The sequence below is a fragment of the Vombatus ursinus genome, unplaced genomic scaffold, assembly GCF_900497805.2.
Source record: "Vombatus ursinus unplaced genomic scaffold, bare-nosed wombat genome assembly UNPS02014768.1, whole genome shotgun sequence".
Classification (NCBI taxonomy): domain Eukaryota; kingdom Metazoa; phylum Chordata; class Mammalia; order Diprotodontia; family Vombatidae; genus Vombatus; species Vombatus ursinus.
The window spans coordinates 20,420,640-20,444,040 of record NW_020954546.1 but is presented as its reverse complement, the minus strand read 5'-3'; the positions used below and the strand labels follow the sequence as shown (position 1 = coordinate 20,444,040).

Here is a 23,401-nt window from a genome sequence, read left to right as displayed (position 1 = left end):
TGTGTGTGTGTGTGTGTGTGTTAGCATAAAAAAAAAAAAACTGTCCAGTATTGCAAATGGGGTTAGACTTCTCACATTCACTTTGGGAGACTTAGCTTAGAATGTCAATAACAAGAATCGTGCCTCTCCACTGAACAATAAGAAAATGAACTTTACACCTTCCATTTCTTACCTGGACGAAGGTAGAGCTCTGAAGACATAGCAGCAATCCGCTCTCTTTCCCGCTCCCGCTCTCTTTCCCTCTCTCGCTCACGTTCTTTCTCTCTTTCCCTTTCCCGCTCACGCTCCCTTTCAACATTTGCGGCAGCAGATGCAGCCAGGTGTGATGGGTGGCCTGTAAAACACACCAATCCATAGGCTTTCATATCCCCAGCAGGAACAGCAACAAAACTTACATTTTTCAAACAAGTACAATTTTTTACAAAAAGCTCTAGACTTGAAGGCTATGCCTGTTTTATCATTAAAGGGGTTCAGATTAAAATGTTGATGAATACAATGATTTTACAATATTTCTCCAAACAGCTCCATTATCAACTGAGATAGGAACATATTGCTAACCAAAACCCAACGATAAATAGCACCATAGCCATCAGAAAGGGGTGGCACTAAGAGGGCAGGCTCTAATGGAAAAGACCCGAGTCCAAAGCTTAGCTTGGATACTTTGTCCTGGGATGACCTTGGATGTCGCCGAACCCCTCTGGACCTCAGTTTCCTCCTATCTAAAATGAGGAGGTTGGAACAGATCAAGCCAGGGCCCCTTCTAGTTCTAAATTTACGCTCATGAAGTCCTGGTGTTGCCTGGTGGAAAACCACCAGGCAACGCTTTTAATCAAGGTAAAGCAGAGCAAAGATTCTTACCTGGAGACATTGAAGCAGGATTGTAAGGTCTGGGAGGGAAGGTCAGCTGGGTACCTGGTATGTAAGTGATTCTCTCCATTGGAGGAGTGCTTGCACCCCCAGGATGAGGCACCAAGATGGTGGGAGGCATATTGGTCAAGTCAATGATTCCTGTCATAAAGATTAATAAGCTAAGAGGAGGATTTTCACCCTTGTTTTCTCAAGCCAAACAGCAGGGGCCTGGTCTTCTGATAGGTCAACGACTTGTCGCTGTTAAGGCCAGCTCTCTGCCCAATCTGCCTCTCAGCCAACATGTGGAATACATACAAATTCCAATTGTGCACATCCTCCTCCATTAATTTTCCAGCTCATTCACCAATGAAACATAAAACTCCTAAAGATTCTGGCACCCCTCAGGAACCTACAATTCTAGGAGCCCAACAAAGCAGCTGGGAGAAGGTTGGCTCTAAAAACCTTGCCATGTAATTTGGAAGAGCCATACTCCTAGAGCTCCTTTACTTAGTTCGTGCCCAGTGAATGACGCCTGGCAGAGGTAATGCTGTGGGGCAATATGGTAGAGTAGATGGTGCTGAGCTTAAGAGTCAGCAGACCTGGGTTCAAATCTTGCTACAGATACCTCACCAGTTGTGTGTTCTTGGCAAATCACCTATCATCTCAGAACCTTCTCAGCCTCTGAACAAGGTGCTGTGCAAATCCTCAGGCGCTATATAGACATGTGAATGACATTACTGTGCACTGACTCCCTTGCTCTGGACACCACTTGGGCTTCATGGACTGGGAGGCCTTCCAAAGCTAGATGGGAGGGTGGCCTCAGCGGAAACCATGTAAAAGTCTGCACTAACACATAAAAGAAGAATTAGCTAGAGGAATCAGAAAGGCATACCTCTGGTTGCAGGATATGGGAGACCTAATTGTTGCTCTCTGGGGGAGAGTCCTCTGGCCACATCAGGGCGCAAGTTGACTTGCATCTGTTGTGAGGTGATATAATCATTCAGAATCGTCTGCCTCGTGTTTTCCATTGCATAAAGCTGATACTGACTTGGGTAACCTGGTGTCGGGGAAAGCTGTCTCTGGAACAGGTATGCAGCGGCCGCTGTAGGAGAGAGACAGACAGAAGTTCAGTCTCTGGAGAAGGCAGCCAAACATCCAATGAGAAGTACAAAAGCTAATGACAAACTCTGTGAAGCGCATGTTGCACACGCAGCACTGCTAACCAGCTATCACTCAGGTATTCCTACTGCATTCAAGGAGAAATGGTAGGGAAAGGTTAAAATTACTCATCTTCCCAGTACTTCTAACACTATCTAAGAGAATTCTCCAGAAGTTTTCCTTTCCAAATACTTCTAAATAGTATAATTATAATGTTCTCCCCAAGAACCACCTACACCATGACTCTTCTTTAGAAGAGATTTAATTCTGATCCATCAGATTCATGAGAACATTGGATCAGAATGGCATTTGTATTTCTCATTTCTTGGCACAAATATACTATAAATAGTCGTATTTATTTTTCTTGGGGCAAGAAAGGCTAGATGGACAATAAGCACTTAATCATGAATTACAAAGGTGTAGAACACAGATTTAGTGAGAGGAGCGAGTGGAGGGGAGAAACGGATCTGATCTGTGCTAATCAACAATCAGACAAAAACAAATGGACCAACTTTAGAAAAAAGGAACACAAACACACACACACACACAAGTGTGTCATAATACACTCAAAAAAAAATACTGAAGACTTTGTTTTTGTCTAAGACCTAACTTCTGACCTAATCTGGTATAAAAATAACGCACTAACACAGACCAAAGACGGTTAGTTTGGGGAAGAAAATGAAAGATACCCTAACTCTGAAGCTTTTTGTTTCCATAAACCACTGAGCCAACAACCTGCCTCTGGTGACAATTTGGTTTGTGGGCACTCTTTGAGCTCTAGGAAACTCCAGGAAACTACGTGATCCATTGGATGATGGAAAATTTGCTTCCCTAAAGCCTGAGAACACTGGTAGTAACAAAATAGCTTCGGAGACCTTTTCAAAATGCCAGTAATTGCTCTCTGCAGTTGTTAGCTTTCGTTTAGTCTGCTCAGTTCTGTCACTACTAGATAACAGCAAGAAAGCAAAACTAAATTAATGAAAACAATGAAAACAGTTTGGCTCAATTAACCCTCGAGGCAATATTCTCTCATGGGGATTGTTAGTGTGCCCCTTCCAAACCACTCTGCTATTTTGCATTTATTTATCTGTTAGACACATTCTTTCCCTTCAATAGAACAAAAGCTCTTCAAGGACAGGAACTATTTCATTTCTCTCTTTGTACCACAGGGATCTAGTATGGTGTCTGGTATACAGCAAACTCTCAGGCAATGGTTGCGGAATTGAAAGGGAGAACAGATGCACGTGTTTTGAGCTGAGAAACAGGAAGGCATTCCAGATAGGAAAGCAACATGGGCGAAAGCCGAAATGTGTACGTAGCCTGGGAGGTCTCAGGCCCCCGGGCTGTTCTCCTGGAAAATGTGTTATTTTAGGACGCCGTAAGCCAGTGGAGAGAATGCACACCTGAGCCCCAAGCACAGAAGTAGCTCACTACAGGCTGAGCAATACTAAGAGATGATACTCAATAGTCAGGGGGGCTTGTGCTTCACTAAAACTTCTAAGAGAATAATTATCCTGGGAAAGATCTCCGTTAATGCATGCTATAAATGTCAGTTGCCATGGAAATTGTCCCTATGAACAGATGATATTAATAGGCTCCCCATGTAGTACAGGGCTGCTGCAGCCTCTGTACTCTTAAGCAATGGATGGAGGGGGAAGAGGAGAGGGAAAGGGCCTCTCGCCCGATAAACGTACACTCTCTTCTTTTAAATAATTAAGTCATGAGCCTCTATTGCCCAAAACAGTACTCACCAGGGTCCAGTGCCCTGTGAAATGGCATTGCAGGATCCAGGTGTGCAGGAAGATGGCTTCGATAGACCTCCCCTGGCGCACTGCCTCTGTGGTGGGGCTCAAAAGGGCTGTGGGTGACGACAGGGTCCACCCCTGGGACTGGAGACTTAGCTGGTAAAGGGACACTTTCTCTTTGAGTAGGAGTAAGCGTAGATTTCCTTTCGTGATTTGCAGACTTCCCAGAAGAAACAGCAGCTAAAAAAGTAAAGCCAAGACAGACGACATAACTTGCATTTACGGAATTGATCCATTTATCAAGGACTCATAGGAACATATACATTTTATTATCTTAAAAACAAAAATTCCATCTATTTTATTTTCTACTCAATCTGTGTAGATGTAGGGAAAAATTATCTATGTACCTGTGTTGTGGAAGCTCACCAAAGGCTTAGGAATATGGCGGACTCATCTCTGAATCCTTTGTGGGGCATGAATACAAGACCTCACCCATCAGAGATGCTCAATATTTGAATGACACTGAACTAGCTGCCACATTAGATTGTGAAAGGGAGGACCCCTTCTGGAATACAGCAAGAACCGCCCCTCCCCCCATTTCATGCTTTTTGTATCCCCAGCACTTAATACAGTGGCCAGCACACAGCAGGCCTTTAATAAATGCTTACTGATTGCCTGGCTTTGAAATTTAAAGGGAGGCAACATGCTGACAATCGATCACCTTTTCTCACTATCTTCAAAGCACTGGGAGATCCTTGTAGGGAGGGACTGTTTTTTATTTTTCTTTGTATCCCTGTGCAGAGCGCCATGGCTGGCACACAGGAGGATCTTAACTGCTGTGCTATGTGTCTCACCGACTTTTAACCATACAGAAAAGTGAAGGCCTTCCTTAGTGAGACGTGAGGCTCGGGGAATACAAAGCAGAGGGCAGGTCACACTTTCAACTGCAGTTCCTCCTAATTTATACAAATAAAATCACGTTGAAATGAATAATAGGGACAATACTGAAGTGAAATGTCAGCCAGAGAAAGCTACCATGTATGAATGGGAAGGGGGGCCCCCCTTCCATTTTGCTTCGGTGTCAATGCCACGAGGGTTATGTATTTAACGAATTTAGATCCTTCTGGGGGAAGAAATAAAGACCTGGCTGAGCTACTGAGCCACAAAGGGTCAGCATTGGGGTTCTGAATCACAGAAGACTAGGGAGGACAGCTTAGAAGGCTGCTTCATTGAGAAAGCCTTCTTAGGTACCTGGTCATGCCATCCATCTCTAAGCAGCCTCGAACACTGCGTTAACAAGATGTTAGCACTTATTTTACACTCTACTGATTCACATGGGTTTCTATGTTCTTCCAGTTATGAGTATGCTGTCCTGTGTTCCTCTTTCACAGAAGCCTGACTTCCAAAACTTTAGTCCCAGCCCTAGTGAGTACTCAGTAACTCCTGATGACTCCAGCCCAACGCCACATGAACAGAACAGGGAGGGGAATTAGCTGACAACAAGCCCAAGACCTCTTGGACTCACTCCGTGAAATGAAGCTCTCCTTCTTCCAGGGAGACTCTGATACCCACAAAGACCATGGGTCATCTGTGTGGCTGCCTGTACCACAAAGATGGCTCTCACATCGAGCCCTCTGTAGCCGGGCCTGGACTGAATGATGTGCCGATCCCACTTGGGAGTAGTTTGATAGCTCAACGGCAGAAAAACGTGCCATAGCACTGGGATCAAAGTCCTCTTCTTCTGCCTTTTCATCATGCAGAATCAGAGGGGATTTGTGCAGCCCACTGGACCACATCAAGAGCTCAAACTTGACTAACCCGCACTCTTCTTGTAAAAGATTAATAAAGGCACTAATGAAAATGGCGGCTGAGGCAGACTAGAGAGAATGGAGTCCGTATGATATCATTTTAACATGAACTAAGGAAAGAATGTTTTCCCTAATTGAGGTAAGCATTCAAACTGTGTCGAGAAAAGGGATAATTCCCCAAAGGAATAACTGGAGCCTAAAACAAGCTGTTTCCCCCAATAGATTTTAGGCTCCCTGAGAGCAGGGACTCTCATTTTCGCCTGCCTGGCCCCCTGTAAGCACTTAGCTAGTTACGGCTGCTGACTAAGAGAGGCCTGTGAGCATCTAACAAAACTGAATTACTTGAAAACTGCTGCTTGTGACTGACATGAAGTTCAATGAGGAGGGTGAGACAAGGCTGCAAAAGACCATACCATCAGAAGTCCTGTTCATCATGGGGGACCCTCTGGACATGGGGCTCTGGTAATTCACAGGCGTTCTCCTTGCACTGGCGTCCTCATAAATCCCAGGACTCAGTTGTGCTTTGGGAGGTTCGTGAAGGGTTGACCTTAGAACAGAGGGACCAGAGCTAACAACTGACGTATGCCGGGAGCGGATTGGTTCTCCAGCTTTTACATCTTCATATTTCCCTCGTTCAACCACTTTGATATTCTCTGGAACCATTTCCAACTGAGACAACCCACGAGGGAGCTTACTAGGGCCCGTGATTAGAGACTTGACGTTATGTTTAATGGCAGATTGATTAGAGTTGCTTTCATACTTGATGGGTGTGCCCTAAAAAGAGAAAAACAAGCACTACGAATATTTATCCCAGGATATAAAAAAGATTTAATTTAAAAAAATTAAGCTGTTTTTACTCCCTGTTTCAAGCATCTGACTTGAACCACCTAACTAGATCTCCCTGTTCTGAATCAAAAACATTACATGCTATGAACAAGATAAATAACTTTTACTATGATGATAGCTTCTGTATTTATATTCCTGACCCACCCCTCTGCTCTCCATGTCCTAAAGTCCTGTGATGAGCGTTGGGTCTTATTTTATAAGCTTTTATAGAAAAGAATGATTGACTTAAGGTCCAAGAGTCTGGGTTCAGATCCTGACTCTGGCAGGTCACTGAATCCCTGAGGCCCTCAGTTCATGTAAAATGAGGAGGCGGGGACCAGATGCTCTCAAAAGGCTCTTCCAGAACTCAACTTATGACTTTCTGGCTGCAAGTGGGATTGCTCAATGCAAAGAAAGGCCCGCCCTCTAAAACATTATTACCTGAGAAATGGAACCTTCAATTATGGGTCTTGTACTCTGGATTACTTCTGGAGTTTTCCGGCTTTCCTGACTTAAAAGATCTTGCCTTGGAATTTCATGAATTGAACGTCCCATTTCCTTGATAGTAGTGACTCCATCATATGGTTTTCCTTTTGTAATAGCTCCTTCAAATGCTCGGATGGGAGGACTCTCTCTTTTAATCTGTTTGGGGTATTTAAGGCCTTCTTCAAAGCTTTCCGTTGTGGCTCTTGGTGTGCCTTCCAAAGAAAAAATTAAATGACTGTTTAGTCAGTGCCATTTGAGCAATATCCAACATATTAATGTCCCTGCACATATCAGGCACTCAATTCCTCAGAATTATGAATGAGAGAAGAAAAGGACAGACTTTGACTGGCAGTCAAGAGATCTGAGTTCTAGTGCCAGTTCCACCATTAAGTTATCACGGGTTATCATGAGAAAGTCACAAATCCTCCAGGCCCCATTTTCTCATTTGCAAAATGAGGGAGATGGATTAGATTATAGCTAAGGCACTTTTCCAGATCTAAAGTTCTTGGATTAACATTTTAGGGCGTTTTTACATATATAATGATTACCAAAAAGTAGTTAATGAAAATATTTATAAATGTGAAAGAATGGGCACCTATACATTTTCAAATAAGTCAAGTCTATCTCGCAAAAAAAAAATCAGGAAAGACTTAAACCTTATAGGAATCCAACAGCAAACTAACTACTAACCCCAGAGGGCAGGTTTCATTCACTAAATATAAATTGAACCATTTTTGCCAGCAAAAGGGAAATGAATCGACAGTAAAGAAAATTTCTAATTTACCTTGCATTATAGAACCAGATAGCACTGTTCTCTCTTTAAGATCAGAATGAGGGCTACCCCTGGGCAGTGCACGGCATATCAACCCTTTAAAACAAAAAGCAGACAAATAATCAAATACAGTGTATAATCCCGAGAACTCACATTTAATATATCCATTAGAGTGACCATTTTTTAACATGTCTTCCATAGAAGAATGTTGCTTTTTTGAAGAAGATTTACCACGAACACTTAACAACGAACAGTAACATGCAGTTTACAACACAAAAATGTGTCAGCTTTTAAACAGACCTTCCTAAGTATAAAATGGCAGAGGCTAAGAACTACATCAGACCAACAGCAAAAAGTAAACTTCAAAGTGAAGACACAGCAGCCCAATGCTTATGTGCTTGGATAGGGAAGGATAAGTAGGAGAAGGACAACAAACAAACAAACCCACCAGAACAAACAGAACAAAAAAAAACCCACCAGATACACTGAGAGTGGAAAAAACCAAGAACTACAAAAAGGTCTACCAAGCCTGGGAGCAAATCAAGCTCACTAAGTGCAGGTATTCCTCAAGGGTCAATCCTCGACCCCGTTCTCTCCTCTTTCTGCCTGTCAGGAACCTGACAAATGGTCACCTTTATGCAGATGACTCAGTTATACAGACAGCCCCCTTTTCCCCCAAGCTTAAGCCCTGCCTCCCTGCCTTTTGAACATTTCAAGTTGGCTGTCCCAGAGGCATCTCCAACTCAACATGCCCAAAACTAAACTCATTGTCTTTCCCCTCAAAACCCACACCTCTCCCAAACTTCCCAAGTTCTGTCCAAAGTCCTTCCATCCTCCTGGGCTCTCAGGTTTACAAACTCAGTATCTCCTCCACTCTGTATTCTTCACACACACAGCCAACGAGTGGCCACATCTTGCCATTTCCATCTCCACAATGTCCCGTGTTCCTGATTCCTCTCTAATCCCACAGCTGCCAGACTGGCTCAGGCCCTCAACAATCCTCACCTGAAATATCGCAAGCACCTATCTATCGGTGGCCCAAGTCTATCCTCCACCCAGCTGGCAGTGATTCTTCTTAAGTGCAAATCTCTCCTATCCAATTAATTCAGGGGGCTCCCTGTTTGTCTCCAGCACAAAATATAAATTCATGTGTTTAGATCTGACTGCCTTCCACGCCATGTACACAAGCCCACCTTTCCAGCCTTTTTGGCCATTACTTGAGATCCAGCCAAACTGCCTTCTCTCTGTCCTTCACACGGAGCACTTGCTTTCTCTTGTGCCTTTACACTGGCCATTCCCCATGTCCAGAATAGGATGCCTCCCTCCTTCTACCTCAAAGAATCTTTTCATTCCTTCAAGATTCCTGCTCTCCCTCCCAAACTACTTGTGCTGGCTACTTTACATCTGTTCACTCTACATTAATTCTCTAGGCGCTTGCTGTCTTTCCCACTAGAATATAAGTTTCTTATTTCCTGATGTTTCCATCTCAGCTTAGCATAACATATGGCACATCTCGAGCACTTAATCAATGCTTGCTGCTTGACTACAACCCTGAGGAAACTATCAACTGCACGGTAATTCTTAAGAGATTTCAACTCCAACACTATGTATTAAGAGGAAACCAGAGTCATTGTGTGCAGAGAAAAGATGGCTAATCTGGAGTCAGTGGGGGAGGGTTCAAATGCTGGGTCCACCATTTTTGGTGTGACCCTTGGAAAGTTGCTTTGCTTCCTTAGATCTCAGTTTCCCAAATGGTAAATTATGAGTACTGGACTCAACGATCTCAAAGGTCTTTTACATCTCTGATACTTCCATGTAAACAAAATCTTTCCCCTTATTTACTTAGCACTTCTTTAAGAGTAAAGAGTTCTTTCCTTGTTTTTTGTACTTCTACCAGTTCAGGGTTTTCTATCTGTAACAGGTCACGAAAGCTTAGGAGTGTCTTAGGGCTGCCTGTTGCTGCCTTTGTCGCCAGCAAGCACCTGAAAGGTGAGCCTTGCTGGAAAGGGAAGGTGGCATCACTGATACCAACTCTGTGCTCTGTCACTACAAGACTGAGGAGAGCCAAGCCTCCAGCCTTCAAACCCTGGAAGGACCATGCCTGGGGGTTTCCTCATGGACCAAGTCTGATGGCAGTGCTCTAAAGCCTTCAATGTCTCCTTGCAGATTCCTTGGCACTCTCCCATTCACTTCCCATTCCAGCTTACTTCCTATTGCTGGCTACACGCAATATCCCAGCACCCCAGGGCTCCAAGGAGCTGGTCCTTTGACAGGATCCCCTACTGTCTGTGCTTGTGCAGCAATGCTTTTCCTCACTTCTTCACCAATGCACCAATTTCTTTAAGGCTCAGCCCAGGCACTACCTTCTCAGGGCAGGAACTGGAGAGCAGGAGCAGCTTCCTTTTCACCTTGGCAGCACTCTCAGCACTTTGTATAGTGCTCTGTGCACTGCATTGGTGCTGACAGTTTTCTGGAACTGAATTTCTACACAACGCAGCACCTCAAATGGATTTACTAGGAAAGCCTTATGAACTAGTTTTGAATAGTGACTTTTCCCTAACATTCTCTACCAAGATTTCCTTCCAATCACCTGCACATTCAATATGAGCCCTACGGTGTGGTGTTTGGCACCGTACCTTCCAAAGGGGCAGACACAGGAGACTCTCTCAGCGACATCCCTTGTTTGATGCTTCCTTCCATGGAATCGTAGCTTCTCTTTAAACTCATTTCATGAGCAGCTCTTGGGCTCCTGGTTCCCTCTCGGGGATTCTTAATATCTACACAACGTAAAAATAAGTTTAGCCACTTGGCAAAGGTTCAGTCAGAACACAGAACCTCTAAACCCCACAGTGAACTGTACAACACAGACCAGAGGAATGTGATTTCACACCTGCAAAACATTCTGAATGTAAAGAAAATGACTGGCCACAAAGCATGCCTGTTCTGAATGAATGACCCCTCACTTTTCTCCAAATACAAACAAAAAATACAACCAAGTGAAATTTATTAGAGATACTTAAACATTTCAAGATTCTCAACTTTTTTCCAGGAAGACAATGAAAATTAAATTTTTTACTAAGGTTTTCCAAGATGATATGGATAAGGGTATCCTAATTCCCATTTTACTGTCCTCTATCTGGCTTTTCTGTGCAAAATGGATATTTACAGATAATTTTAAGAATACACCTGCTTTTGTTAAATTTATCAAAGCAATTTTATAAAAGCAATTCAAAGTTAAACCTTAAAAATACTTCCTGGTCAAGGTGTTTAAAACTGATGAACAGATGAAATTTTATGCCTCCAAATATAAAAAAAATAATCTTTTTTATCAAGGCAACGCCATTAAATAAGTTAATCTTCGGGGTAAAATCCAAAGCATTTCAATGAGGAAATGGAGAAAAAGTTTGGGAAAAGAGCGAGAGCTCTTGGTCAGGAGGCAGAGTAGTAAGAGAATGTGATGTGTGAAAAAAAAAAAAGAAAAAGAAAAGAAAAAAAGAGAGCATGACGTGGCAGGGAAGGAGAGAAGGAAGAGATAAGCAACTCCTGAAGAGGAAAAGTCAGCTCAGGGGAGACAGGAAACCTTCAGGAAAGAAATTCTAAAGACACACAAAGAAACCAAGGAGAAGGAGAAGGAGAAACTCTCTGTGGATGTCCCTTAGATTTTCCTACGACACATACAGAAGATGGAAGGAAGGGACACAACGGAGAACGAACGCAAAAGCACAGTACTACAAACATGGCAATAAGCACGGTCCAATTTCAACCTGGACGGAGGTTCTGAGTTTGCCACAAATCAGCGCCTGGCCCTTGGCTGCTGACTTCGAGGCACAGATAGCACTGCTGGCAGCTCTGTAAATGACACGAGGCTAGGAGGGACAGCGAACATATTGGATAACGGTGTAAGGATGCAAAAATGCCCTCACAGGCTAGACTACTAAGCAGAATCTAACAGGGATAAAAGTCCTATCTGAAGCTTAGGTTAAAGAAAATCAGCTTCACAGTCAAGATGGAGATAACTTAAGATGATGCGAGTTCAAATCCTGTCTTAAGACACTTATGAGGTATGCCACTATGGTAAATCATTTAACTTCCTCAGCCTGCTTCCTCATCTGCAGAGTGATAATAATAGCACCTACCACATAGGGTTTGTGCGTGGGCAAAATCAAATGAGTTAAGTTACATCAAGCACTTTATAAATACTAGCTAGCATTATTACTGTTGTTGTTGTTCTGCACACCATGCTTTAGCAAGGTCACCGAAAAACAGGAGAATCTAGAGGTGAACACGCAGAAAGATCCCCAAGTCATGTCCTAAGAGCATCCATGCAAGGAAAAGGGGTGGTTAACACTAAAGAAAAGACTGCAGAGGATGCAGGAGAGCTGTTTTTAGGCATCTGAAAGGCTGACACATGGGAAGGGCAGAACCAGGACCCACAGGTGCCCAGCTCCCCAAGTGCCGAAGCCAAGTCGGGGGCTGCCTGCTCCCTGCAAACGTTCCCCAGCAGGCTGGAGGAGCAGTCCTCGGGGCTGCCGTTGCACACGGCTCGCCATTCACACTCACTGTCATAGGACAAGATGTGTCCACTCTTTCCTTCATAAATCACGTGGCCTTTGGACACGGCTTCCTCTCGGCTCTTCTCGGGGCTACTGTCGTCCATGGAGATTCGAGCGACTGTTCCCTTCACCACTGTTTCTGACTGTATGCCAGGCTGGGGCAGAGCTGGAGTACCCTGACCAAAAAAATAAAAATGGGCACTTACCTTCTGAATGGATAACTGCGTAAGACAGAACAAACTTTTAATGTATTTTCATTTAATATTTTATAGATAACAATGATAGGCAGCATGGTGTGGTAGATGGAGAGCTAGCCCTGGAGCCATGAAGACCTGGGTTCAAGTCCTGTATCTGAATGACCCCAGGCAAGTCACTTCAGTTGCAAGTGCTCCGGGCAGCTCTCTGGCCATATGTTACAGAGGAAATGCTGGACTCACTGGCAGAGAGAGCTTCCTCACCTAGGAGTTCCCTAATCAATTAACAAGCCCAGACTCTGTTCTTATTCTCATCCCTTTAGATTACAGTAGTGACAAACCTAAACCCCATTCTCAAAAGGGGGAAAGAAACATATAGAGATGGCATATCTGTATTATATGAAAATCAATGGTAATGCCCTCTGGCCCTCAGAAAGATAATCTTTGTTTAGCCTGGGAAATCTCTGAGCAAAATTTCTAATGGAATTAAAAATCCTCAATTCCACCATCACACCTGTTAGCATGCAAGCTCCTTGAAGGCAAGGAATGCAATCTTCTTTTTCATTGTGTTTCCCACCATGCCTTGGCCATGGCAAGGGTTCAAAGGTTGTTTGTGGAATGAATTAATGCATTTATGACACCCAACAGTTTATGGTGGTTCCTGGATTACTTTGATCAACAAGAAAAATGCGTTTTAATCTTTGAGTAACATAAACATTCTTTATTGCAAACACACATGGATTCTAACAGGTATTTCATATCACACGTCTATTACGGGTATTTAAGTTTGAAGTTCAGTCCTTCAAACTTTAGCTCAGTGTGGAAATTTTCCATACCAACGAAAATCAGAAACTCTTCGGTAACTAAGAGTTTTGGAGAACTGACCGGGGTCCTGCTGAGAGAGGGAATGACTTGTGCACAGTCACAAGGTCTTGAATCAAAGTCGTCCTGCCTTCCCAAGCTGTCCTCCACCCACTCAGCTGAGTTCAAGATACCACTGGGAAGCAAGCACATGAGCATGCCCAATTCTATTTGCTGTCTTCTAATCAGTGCTAAGTTAAAGGAAAAATGGGCATCATTCCTTTCTTGCCTGTTGTTTGTCTTAGGAGAACAAAGTATGTCTGAAAATGTCTTTTTGAAGCAAACTGGATTTAGAGGGTGGGGATGAAAGAGAGCTAGAGGAGTTTGTCCATTATTTTCTTAATCATAACAATAAAGATCATGTAAAAACCGGCGCCTTAGCTAAGAATAACCAAGTCTTCGGCAGTTCAACAACCACAGGCAGATTAACAGCCCTCAGAGTTGGGTTGTGTACACTGTTTCCCAAATTCCCCCAATAGAATTTTGCTATATTGGGTCTGAAGCTTTCATTTCAAATCTTCAGATCAAACTAACATTTATCAGCAGCTGGTAATTAATTCGGCCCACTGAGACATAAAAAAGGTCTGAATTCTGGTGCTTAGGATACAACTGTAGAATTTTTTAAGGCAAATTAATTCATATGATAATTTACAAAGCAATTTATAAATTTGTCTTTCTGCTAATATTTTATTTAAAATTTTTGCATCTACATTCATTAGGGAAATTGGTCTATAATTTTCTTTTTCTGTTTTGACTCTTCCTGGTTGAGGTATCAGCACCATATCTGTATCATAAAAAGAATTTGGTAAGACTCCATCTTCACCTATTTTCCCAAATAATCTACATGGTATTGGAATTAATTGTTCTTTAAATGTTTGATAGAACTGGCTTGTAAATCCATCTGGTCCTGGAGATTCTTTACTAGGGAGTTCATCAATGGCTTATTCAATTTCTTTTTCTGAGATGGGGTTATTTAACCATTTTACTTCTTCTTCTGCTAATCTGGGCAATTTATATTTTTGTAAATATTTATCCATAAATTTGTCTTTCGGGTCAAAGTCTCAGTTCCCATTAAAAAAAAAAAAGTTTCCAAAAAAGTACCAAGCCCACATTCCTTCACCAAAAAGACACCAAAAAGCAGGATAATGTTCCCCACCCACTGACTGACCTTCTCCATACTACCTCTGTGTGTCCACATATAAATGCCTAGGGTCAGTCCCATAGCGGCAAGTTCCTGGTAGGGAGGCTGTGTAGAAAATGCCCTCTATACCTGACAAAGCCTCCATCCCTGTGTGCCGCCAGTCTGTCTGGGAGGCATTACGGACTTTCCCCTCTTCCTGGAGCCCCACTCTGAATAAGGGGTCAAACCCGAGTACGCCCTATAGCCCTCATATGGACCTTTGCCTTTCTAGCCCATTATACCTTCTGCTCTGGTTCCAGACCATATCACATCTCACCTGGACACCAGACTAGGCTTCCAACTGATCTCATCACCTTCAGTTTCTCTCCTCACCCAGACATCCCCCTCAAAGCTGCCAAACACAGAGCTGACCAGGATACCCTCATTCTCAAACATCTCCAGTGACTATTTACCGATGAATATTTTTTCAGCCCTCCACAATCTAGCTTCCATTCACCTTTTCACTCTTACTTCCCCTTAATCCCCCTCATGTCCACTCTGTTCTAGTCCAAATGGCCTAGCAGGTATTCTAAGGATGCGACATTCTGCCTCCAGAATACACCTGCTAACGTTCAGAAGCGTGATGACTCTGCCATCAGGGGACTGATGACAGACCACAGTCAGTTTTCTTGTAAAGCCAACCCAATGAGAGTTGGCTGTATCAATTCTATTTTGAAACAAAGAAAGCTTCGGAGTCCTCAACAATGTAGAGCTTTCAGATAATTAGAAACTGGTAAAATTACCTGAGTGATAGAGCCCCGAAGGGAAGGGATGCTTTCCACAGGAACTTTGCTAGCTGGGGTTCCTCGAGTGATACTTCCTTCTTGGATTGCTGCTGTAGTACCTGGGTCAAAATAAAATCAATGGCAAAATTATATCCTTTCAGGTAAAATCATTCAATTATCAATAACCCTAAGCTACCAAAATTATGGGGAGATGGGGAAAACGACACGATGGGTTTTTAACAAGTATTTTAAGAGAGTTATTCAGTATGTATTTATAACAAAGGGATATAGCATTACCAAAAAGCCAAGTTTAAGATAAAAACAGAAGTGAGAAGTGAAAGCCACTGCTTATCGACTACCAAACAGAAAGGTCTACATTACCACCAACCGACCTCATTTATTCACTTCCCTAGAACTTCTCTCATCTTTTTGAAAAAATTCCACTTCTCCACCCATCCTGTCCCAACAAGTGTTACCTCTGACAACACCTTCATGCTGGGCCCTGACCAACAAGCCCTCAGGCTGGGAGGTTTGACCACGGGGTGAAAACTCCTCCTGCTTGATGTAGGGCATGGAGGCGGCTGGTCAAAACAAGAAAACAAGGAGGCCATGACTCCAGCAGCAGGGCAGAGGTGCTCTTGCCAGTGTGCCCAAGTGGGTGCCCTCAGCTCCTTACCAGGCTTGCTCGGCTCCTGTTGCCGTGGCAATCCAAGAGATATAGACCCAACTGAAGGCTTGGCTGGCTCTGGTGTGTAGGAAGGTTGGCAATGAGAGGTTAAATAGGTGCCAGGGGTTCCCTGAAAGGATAAAGACCGAGTGAGCAGGCTGGTTTCCCAGGGTACCTAGGAAGGCTTGGTGCTGCTGTGCAGGTTTCTAGTTAAAAGACAGATTTCTTTCAGGGGAGTTCTTGAGGCTATGTCCTCCACAATTCTGAGAATCTATGAGGGAGAAGTTGTCATTACTCCCTTCTCTAGGATTTAAAAAAGAGACACCTCTCCTTCACACACTTGGCAGCCATGTTGTAAAAAGAACTATTTTCTAGTTCTATAAACAATACATCATTGATGCTGTGGGAGTTATGGTGGCAAAGACACAGAGCTGGAAGAGATGGCAGAGGTCATCTAGCCCAAAGCACTCACTTTATAAGATTTCCCAGCATGCATCCCAATCGCTAAAAACACTTTAAAACATCTGTACCACCATGAACCTCAGTGTCCTCAGCACTGATGGAAACTTCTCTCCTTTAGGAAGCTGAAGCAGTGTGTCTCCCCTGGTTCTCTCCCGGGGACCCAAAGTCAGCAGACCCCAAACCAAACCAAACTAAAGTCTCTCTCCCCAAACTTGTCCCTCCGTCCGCTGTCAGTGTTTTGGCCAGTGGCCCCACCATTTACTGTCTTGTGTTGTGGAGCCTGTGGGTTCTATCTTTGACTCTTTCCTTCTCCTCCTCCTCAGCTCTCACATCCCATCTGTTACAGAGTCCTGTGATTCTATCTTTGCAATGTCTCTTACCCCAAACCCCGCCCGTCTCTGTTCCCACTGTTTGTAACCCTAAGTACAAGGCACTGATATCACAGGCTTAGGTCACTGCATCAGTGGTCTAATGGGGGCACCTAGGTATTACAGTGGACAGAGCACCGAGCCTGATGTCAGGAAGACTTGTGTTCAAATCTGCACCCAGACACTTACTAGTTGTGTGACCCTGGGCAAGTCATTTAACCTGTTTGCTTCAGTTTCCTCATCTGCAAAATGGGCATGCTAATAATAGCACCAATGTCCTAGAGTTGTCATGAGGATCAAAGAAGATAATTGTAAAGTGCTTCACACAGAGCCTGGCACAAAGTTAAGCACGATGTAAACATTATCCATTATTATTATTAGCTAACAGGCTTTACCACTTCTGTGCTCTCCCACTGATTCATCTTTCACATACTAGAAAAATATCAAATACAGATCTGGTCATGTCACTCTTATTCACCTCCCCTTAACCCCCAAGCCTCTGTGAGGGTCAAGGCAGACAAGGCCTGCCAGTGTTCTGCTCACTGTGAGCACTGAAGCAATCTTAGCTACTCCCAAGATCAGCGCCACCTTCCTTTTCCAGCCCTGTCTTAGACAATGACTCCCACTGGACTCTGCTCTTAAACACCGAGAAGAGCCCAGAAACGGCACCGATTTGGAGGTTCTCAGCACTGAAGCAGATCCCCGCTCCCCCCTGCCTGCCTGCCCGCCCTGTGGGGCTCCACCCCTCAAGCTGGGGGCCTTCCAGGAACATCCAACTCAGGACTCTCGCCTCCTCTCAGAACTCTCCATGCCCCCTGGGTGGTCCTCCTCACCTCTGCACCCTACTGACCTTGTTCTCTTTGTCTTCCCACCTCCTTCCCTCTCGGCCCAGATTCCTGCTCTTCCTTTATTTATTTGTTTTTAAGACAACTGGAGTTTAAGTGACTTGCCTAGAGTCACACAGCTAGTATCAAGTGTCTGGTCTGAGGCTGGATTTGAACTCAGGTCTTCCTGACTCCAGGGCCAGTGCTCTATCCACTGCACCACCTCGCTGCCCCTCCTGCTCGAAGCCTTTTCTGATGCCCATTATTTACAGCCACCCCCTCCTCCATAACATTGTGTACTGTGCTTATTTGTGTTTGTATCTTAATCCTCCACTAGGTTATAAATTCTTTAAGAGAAGGGACTGTGTTGGATTTAAACCCTGTACCTTCCCAGTGCTTTGGCATTGTGCTATGAAAACAGGAGGCACTTAATCAAAGTTTATTAAATGAATAAATGATAAGTCACAACCTACCAGGGATGGGGAACCTGTGGCCTCTACGTCCTCAAGTGTGGCCCTTTGACTGAATCCAAACTTCACAGACCAAATCCCCTTAATAAAAGGATTTGTTCTGTAAAACCCGGACTCAGTGAAAAGGCCATACCCAAGGACCTAGGAGGCCACATGTGGCCTAGACGCTGCAGGTTCCCTGGGACACTCCTGATGCTGGGTTCTCTCTAGGGCAAGAAATATATACCACTTTCTAGACTGTTTCTGGAGAGTCCTTGGGGAAATTACTACTTAATAGGAGTAATTAACTAGTACAGAAAAACCTTAAAAAAGAAAAAAAAGTAGTGTTCAGTAGGAAAGTTAGTTAGGCTAACAAGAGACTTACCTGTGAGATTGATCCCCCCATAATGAACGATGGTTTTTCAGTGGCCATGGTGGTTTTGGAAGAAGGAATGAGCGGAGGCGGCGGCCTGGTGGGTCGGGTCGTTGGAAGTCGGGCTGCGTCAGGGAGACTCGTTATCACTTGATGTGGAGCAGGCTGGAGGACTTTTAAAGAAAAAGAAAAGTTTGCAAACAACATCAGTTTCTTAGTCTGCTAAAACATATTAACCGCAACAAGCCTTGGTCCCAAAGTGAAATATGATTAGCAGCTGGAGCACTGGATGACGCTCCCTATTTCCTAAGCTCGTTTCTTTCGGATGAGTTCTTGTTTTCCCTTCAGAATTTGGGTCACTGGTGGGACTCGTGATTCTGTAAGCACAACTACCGTGTCTCCAATGACACAGGCCAAACCCATAATCTAGATTGTTTTTGTTGATTAAACATCTCCTTTTCCTTCCAGACCCTGCGCAGCAGAAGCAATCTTTGAGGCCTCCATCACTACTCTGGACTTCACCACTAAGGTCACAGTAAAGGGATGCCTTTGGGAATAGCCTCAATTACCCTTTGGACAACTATTTCCATCTCTTCATATCCTACTTGACATAGAAAACAGGCAATTGACTTTAACTCCCACTAAGATGCTGGAAAACCTCCTGAAATAACTTAGGATTTCATAAAGTCCACAAGAACTTCAAGGAAAAGCTGTGTGGCCATCATGAAGACAGCTAGGGAAACCAAACCCATTGGTATCTCCACTCACAACAAGACGCTGACACAGGAAAGGCGTCATCTTGGAAGTGCAGATTGAAGAAGTCAAGGAACATTAGATTCTACTGAATAACTAACATCTCACAGCTGAAGGCAGATTGCTGGCAACCTCTACGCACATAAGCGATATTTACCTGGCGGTACACTATAGCGAGCGGCACTCCTATCGGGCTGTGGAGATGCTTTACTGACTTCTCTTGGAGAGAGCCTATGCGGTGAGGCTGACCTTGCTGCGGGGTTTTGCATCTGCGCTTCCTGTCCTATTGCACGTTTGACCTCAGCATGAGGCAGAAAGGCGACTGATTTTCCTAAGAAAGTTAAAGTTACCAAAATGAGGGAAGGACCTCAAATTAAAATATTAAGGACCTAGCCCACATTATCCAGGGTAGGGGCAGTCCAGCTAGTCTAACAAGTGAACCATGGCAGCAAGAGCCTAAAAACCTCTAAATACCCGACCCCCAACAAAAATCCACACTAAGATGGAAACCAGGAAAAGGAAAGCCAAACCAAAACTCTCCAAATTATCTAAAATACAAAATCCTCACAACCAACCAAAATGCTGTCTTTTCTTCATATGGTAAAGGAAACTTTAGCATACCAACAAGATTTGCAAATGCTACAATTACATCAGGAACCGAGACTACAGCACCAATGCCAGCATCGTGCCACCAAGTACCTTAGGTGTTGGGTCTGCAGGGCTCAGGAGGCTCCAACTGTCTCAAAGGCAACCTGTCAACCTTGGGCCTTTTATATCATTTAAATTAAGTGTATCTTCAGATAATGAAAGAGATAAACTCTTGGATATAGACTGAGCTAAGCCAACAAAATCAACATCTGGCTTTTAAAAACAGAAGCTGAAACTAATTGAGACCAGAATATTTAAATGTAACCAAATGTAAAAGTTTTCAAGGGCATAACAGCCTATAGGTTCAAGTTCAGAAGGCTGGCAGAGATTTTGTGCCAACTGAGATTTCTTTCCAGTTCTTTCATATTTTTCAGTTTAAATGCAAAATTCAACTTATAGAAATTTTAGTGTCAGTCAACCTACACAAGCACCTATTGTCACTTACACCTTTCACAGAATTTACTGTTTATTTTTAAGAGACTTCTAACAAAAACAAACTTCAATGGAAACCTGCATCTTAACTACAGAGAATTATCCATAAAAATTTACTTTTTTACCATTTTATCCTCTCCAATTTTAGGATGGGACCAATTAAGTTTAAAATAGTTAATTTAGTTAATTTTATTATGGAAAAGGCCAAGTTGGAAATAACATGGTTTTCTTTTTGTTCTAAAGATGGAAACAAAGAATGTCCTTACTTAGCTGTAAAAATCAGCATGTGTCCAGTGCTAAAAAGCAATCAGAATGCCAATCTCCTTTACTCCTAACAAATCCCAGTTTTAGACACAGGTTGAGTGAGGAGCTGAACCGGACTGTGCCTGATTTGTTTGAATTGAATGATAGTAGAAAAGAAAACACAGGAAAGAGCTTGGAGCTAGAGTAGCCATGTGTAAGTGAACCAGCGAAAATTTCATTCATTCATTCATTCATTCATTCATTCATTCATTTATTTATTGGCGAGGCAATTGGGGTTAAGTGACCTGCCCAGTCACACAGCTAGTAAGTGTTATGTGTCTGAGGGCAGATTTAAACTCAGGTCCTCCTGAACCCAGGGCCAGTGCTCTATCCACTGTACTACTTAGCTGCCCCCAAGAAAGATGTTTTTTTAAAGATCCTCTAAGCGAAGTCATATTCCTAGGCTACTGAGCAGAAACAGCCTTAGATATTTATGGAAAAATCTAATGTGATAATTGAAGAGAAAATCACACCATAAAATACATAGATCAGATACTTAAGAAATTCCAATTGCAATTTAGCTTAGCCCTGACAACCTGATGCTTCCTACTACTTTATTTCATGTGTGACTGTGTTCGTGTGTGTGTGTGTGTGTGTGTATATATGCGTGTGTGTGTATGTATATATATATATACATATATACATGCGTGTGTGTGTGTGTGTGTGTGTGTGTGTGAGCCACTTCAAAGAAGATAGGGAAAAACAAGTCCCCCAAACCTAAAGAACTATACCTTTTAAAATAATTAAAATTAATTGCACAAGAACATCATGTTGCAGTAGAAAGTGAGTGGTGGACTGGGTCTTGTCTGCCAGAGGCCTACTGGATAGAAGGAGGCCTCTGGCAGACAACATTCACCCCTCAGAAATAGATCAGCTCCTCCATCTGTAAACGAGGGTAATAACGTTTGTGTGGCTCTCCCTCACAAGGGTGGTTGTAAAGATCAAATAAGAATCTGTGCAAATCGCTTTGTAAACTTTAAAGGGTCAGAGAAATGCTGGCTGATATTGTTTTCTATGGTGAGTCGTTTTGTCATAATTTTCCTGGGTTTCTTAATTATAATTACTTGTCATTTACCTTTGACATTTTATGTACATGGCCTGTTTTCACTGTAATTTTAAAAACAAATTTTTAGATTGCCTTTGATAAACTGAATATAATGGAAATAAGTCAGACTCAAAAGATTTGGGGGAGTATATCGGATGAATGCACTGAGCTGTGATACAATTTCCTGGTTCACTGGGTTGGCTGCTCAGGCCTGCGGGGAGTCCAAACCACACTGATTACTATCAGGGGGCTAACACCAATGGCAGAATCATGAAAATTCCACTATCAGCCAAAACAGCCCCACATGCATGGGGATTACTGAGCAGCTGAAATAGAATTTACACTTCTTAAACTCACAGCTTTTGGTTTCTGCTTGAATTGGGCATACCATTCAGATCCAGCCTCAAGATTCAATCAAGAATATTTGTTTGGGGGAAAAAAAAAACAGACAAAAGAAAATGGTGGGGGCCCAAACTTCTCTGAGGTGTCTCAGATCTTCTTCCTCACACAGAAGGTGGTCCTTATTTTTTACTAGTAAATTTCAATCACATGCAAAATGCTTTTTAACACATAAAGGAGAATTTTATGAGTCCCATGTGTGTAACAATTTTGGATGATAAATTTACTAAGAGGTTTCCACAATTTATCCTAAACCACTTAAAAGTAATAAGTTTACAAACTCAATTTCCTGTTTGCTCCTTCTTCGTGTCTATTATGCAGGAAACAATGACCATCAAATCATAGATTTCAGTTCAATAAAATCTTTATTAATAGGCATTCTTAAACCTGGAAAGACTCGTACGGACTGATGCTGAGTGAAGTGAGCAGAACCGGGAGAAGGCTGTACACGAGAACAGCCACGTTATGCAATGACTGACTAACGCTGATAGATTTGACCCTTCTCAGCAATGCAGGGACCTTAGGCATCTCCAAAGGCCTCATGATGGTAAATGCCGCCCACACCCAGAGAGAGAGCTAGGGAGTCTGAATGCAGACGGAAGCAGACTGTCTGTTCTTTTTTTTCGTCTATTTTGTTTTGTTTCCTCTTTCTCGTGGCCCCTCCCATTGGCTCCAGTTCTTCTTCACAACAGGACTAATGTGAAATGTGTTCAATAGGAGTGTCTATGTGGAGCCTATGTCAGATTGCACGCTGTTTTGGGGAGAGAGGGAGAGAAAATTTAAAACCCAAAAGCTTATGGAAGTGAATGTTGAAAACTAAAAAGTAAATAAATCAATTTTTTAAAAATGGGAAAAAAAGGCATTCTTCTAGTTGGAATGCTCTATTAATAAGGACAATATATGTGTCTTAAATCAGGAAAATGCAACATAGTCAAAATGATCTCAAATGACAACATCCTCAAATCCTACAAGATGGGGACATTTTCAATTGGAAAATAGATCTTGGATAGAAAAGACGCCATCGACCCACTCCCCCTGGCTTGTTTCTCCCTCATTTCAAAATGAGGAAGAGATAGGCTTGAGAAGGCCTATGCACACAACCCAAAATATAATTGCTTTTTGGCACTTTACTATAACAAATTTTGGCAAGACATCCATTCTTATTATTTACAGGAAGGAAAAAGCAGGGTGGCTAAGTACTAGAAATACCATTTTGCATTACAGAGCTTTTCACAAGTCTGTCATTCCAAAGCTGACAGCTTTTACTTACATCCATAAAACCTTCCCAAGGGGCTTGTGAATCATCCAGATAAAAAGGAAACTGCTCAACATAGATTTTCTAATATCCTATCCTACCAAACTATGTGATGCTCAAAGGACATGTACAATGACCAAGAACCAGGTCTCATCAGCAGATCTAATATTTCATTCCTGATTCAATGCAGAATCATATGACGGCTTTGGTTTTGCCACGAAGAGTAAATGTAGGAGATGGGGCTTCTTTCAAAAACATGAAACCTGA

At 43.0% G+C, this 23,401-nt stretch overlaps 1 protein-coding gene across 10 annotated transcripts in view; it reads right to left on the bottom strand.

The window, feature by feature from the left end:
• Positions 1–23,401, bottom strand: part of NCOR1 (nuclear receptor corepressor 1) — a 184,524-nt gene that overhangs the window by 24,817 nt on the left and 136,306 nt on the right. For 8 of the 10 annotated variants that reach the window (XM_027861867.1, XM_027861868.1, XM_027861871.1 and 5 more), the window contains 14 exons: positions 19,210–19,383; positions 18,312–18,472; positions 15,833–15,953; positions 15,633–15,737; positions 15,175–15,275; positions 12,204–12,372; positions 10,280–10,420; positions 7,656–7,739; positions 6,827–7,083; positions 5,974–6,334; positions 3,759–3,992; positions 1,742–1,951; positions 859–1,008; positions 173–334 (listed from right to left, as the gene is read on the bottom strand). In XM_027861867.1, the coding sequence (XP_027717668.1) occupies positions 173–334; positions 859–1,008; positions 1,742–1,951; positions 3,759–3,992; positions 5,974–6,334; positions 6,827–7,083; positions 7,656–7,739; positions 10,280–10,420; positions 12,204–12,372; positions 15,175–15,275; positions 15,633–15,737; positions 15,833–15,953; positions 18,312–18,472; positions 19,210–19,383 (2,430 nt within the window). The remainder of the gene's footprint in view (positions 1–172; positions 335–858; positions 1,009–1,741; positions 1,952–3,758; positions 3,993–5,973; positions 6,335–6,826; positions 7,084–7,655; positions 7,740–10,279; positions 10,421–12,203; positions 12,373–15,174; positions 15,276–15,632; positions 15,738–15,832; positions 15,954–18,311; positions 18,473–19,209; positions 19,384–23,401) is intronic. The other 2 variants (XM_027861875.1, XM_027861876.1) reach the window with 1 other exon arrangement.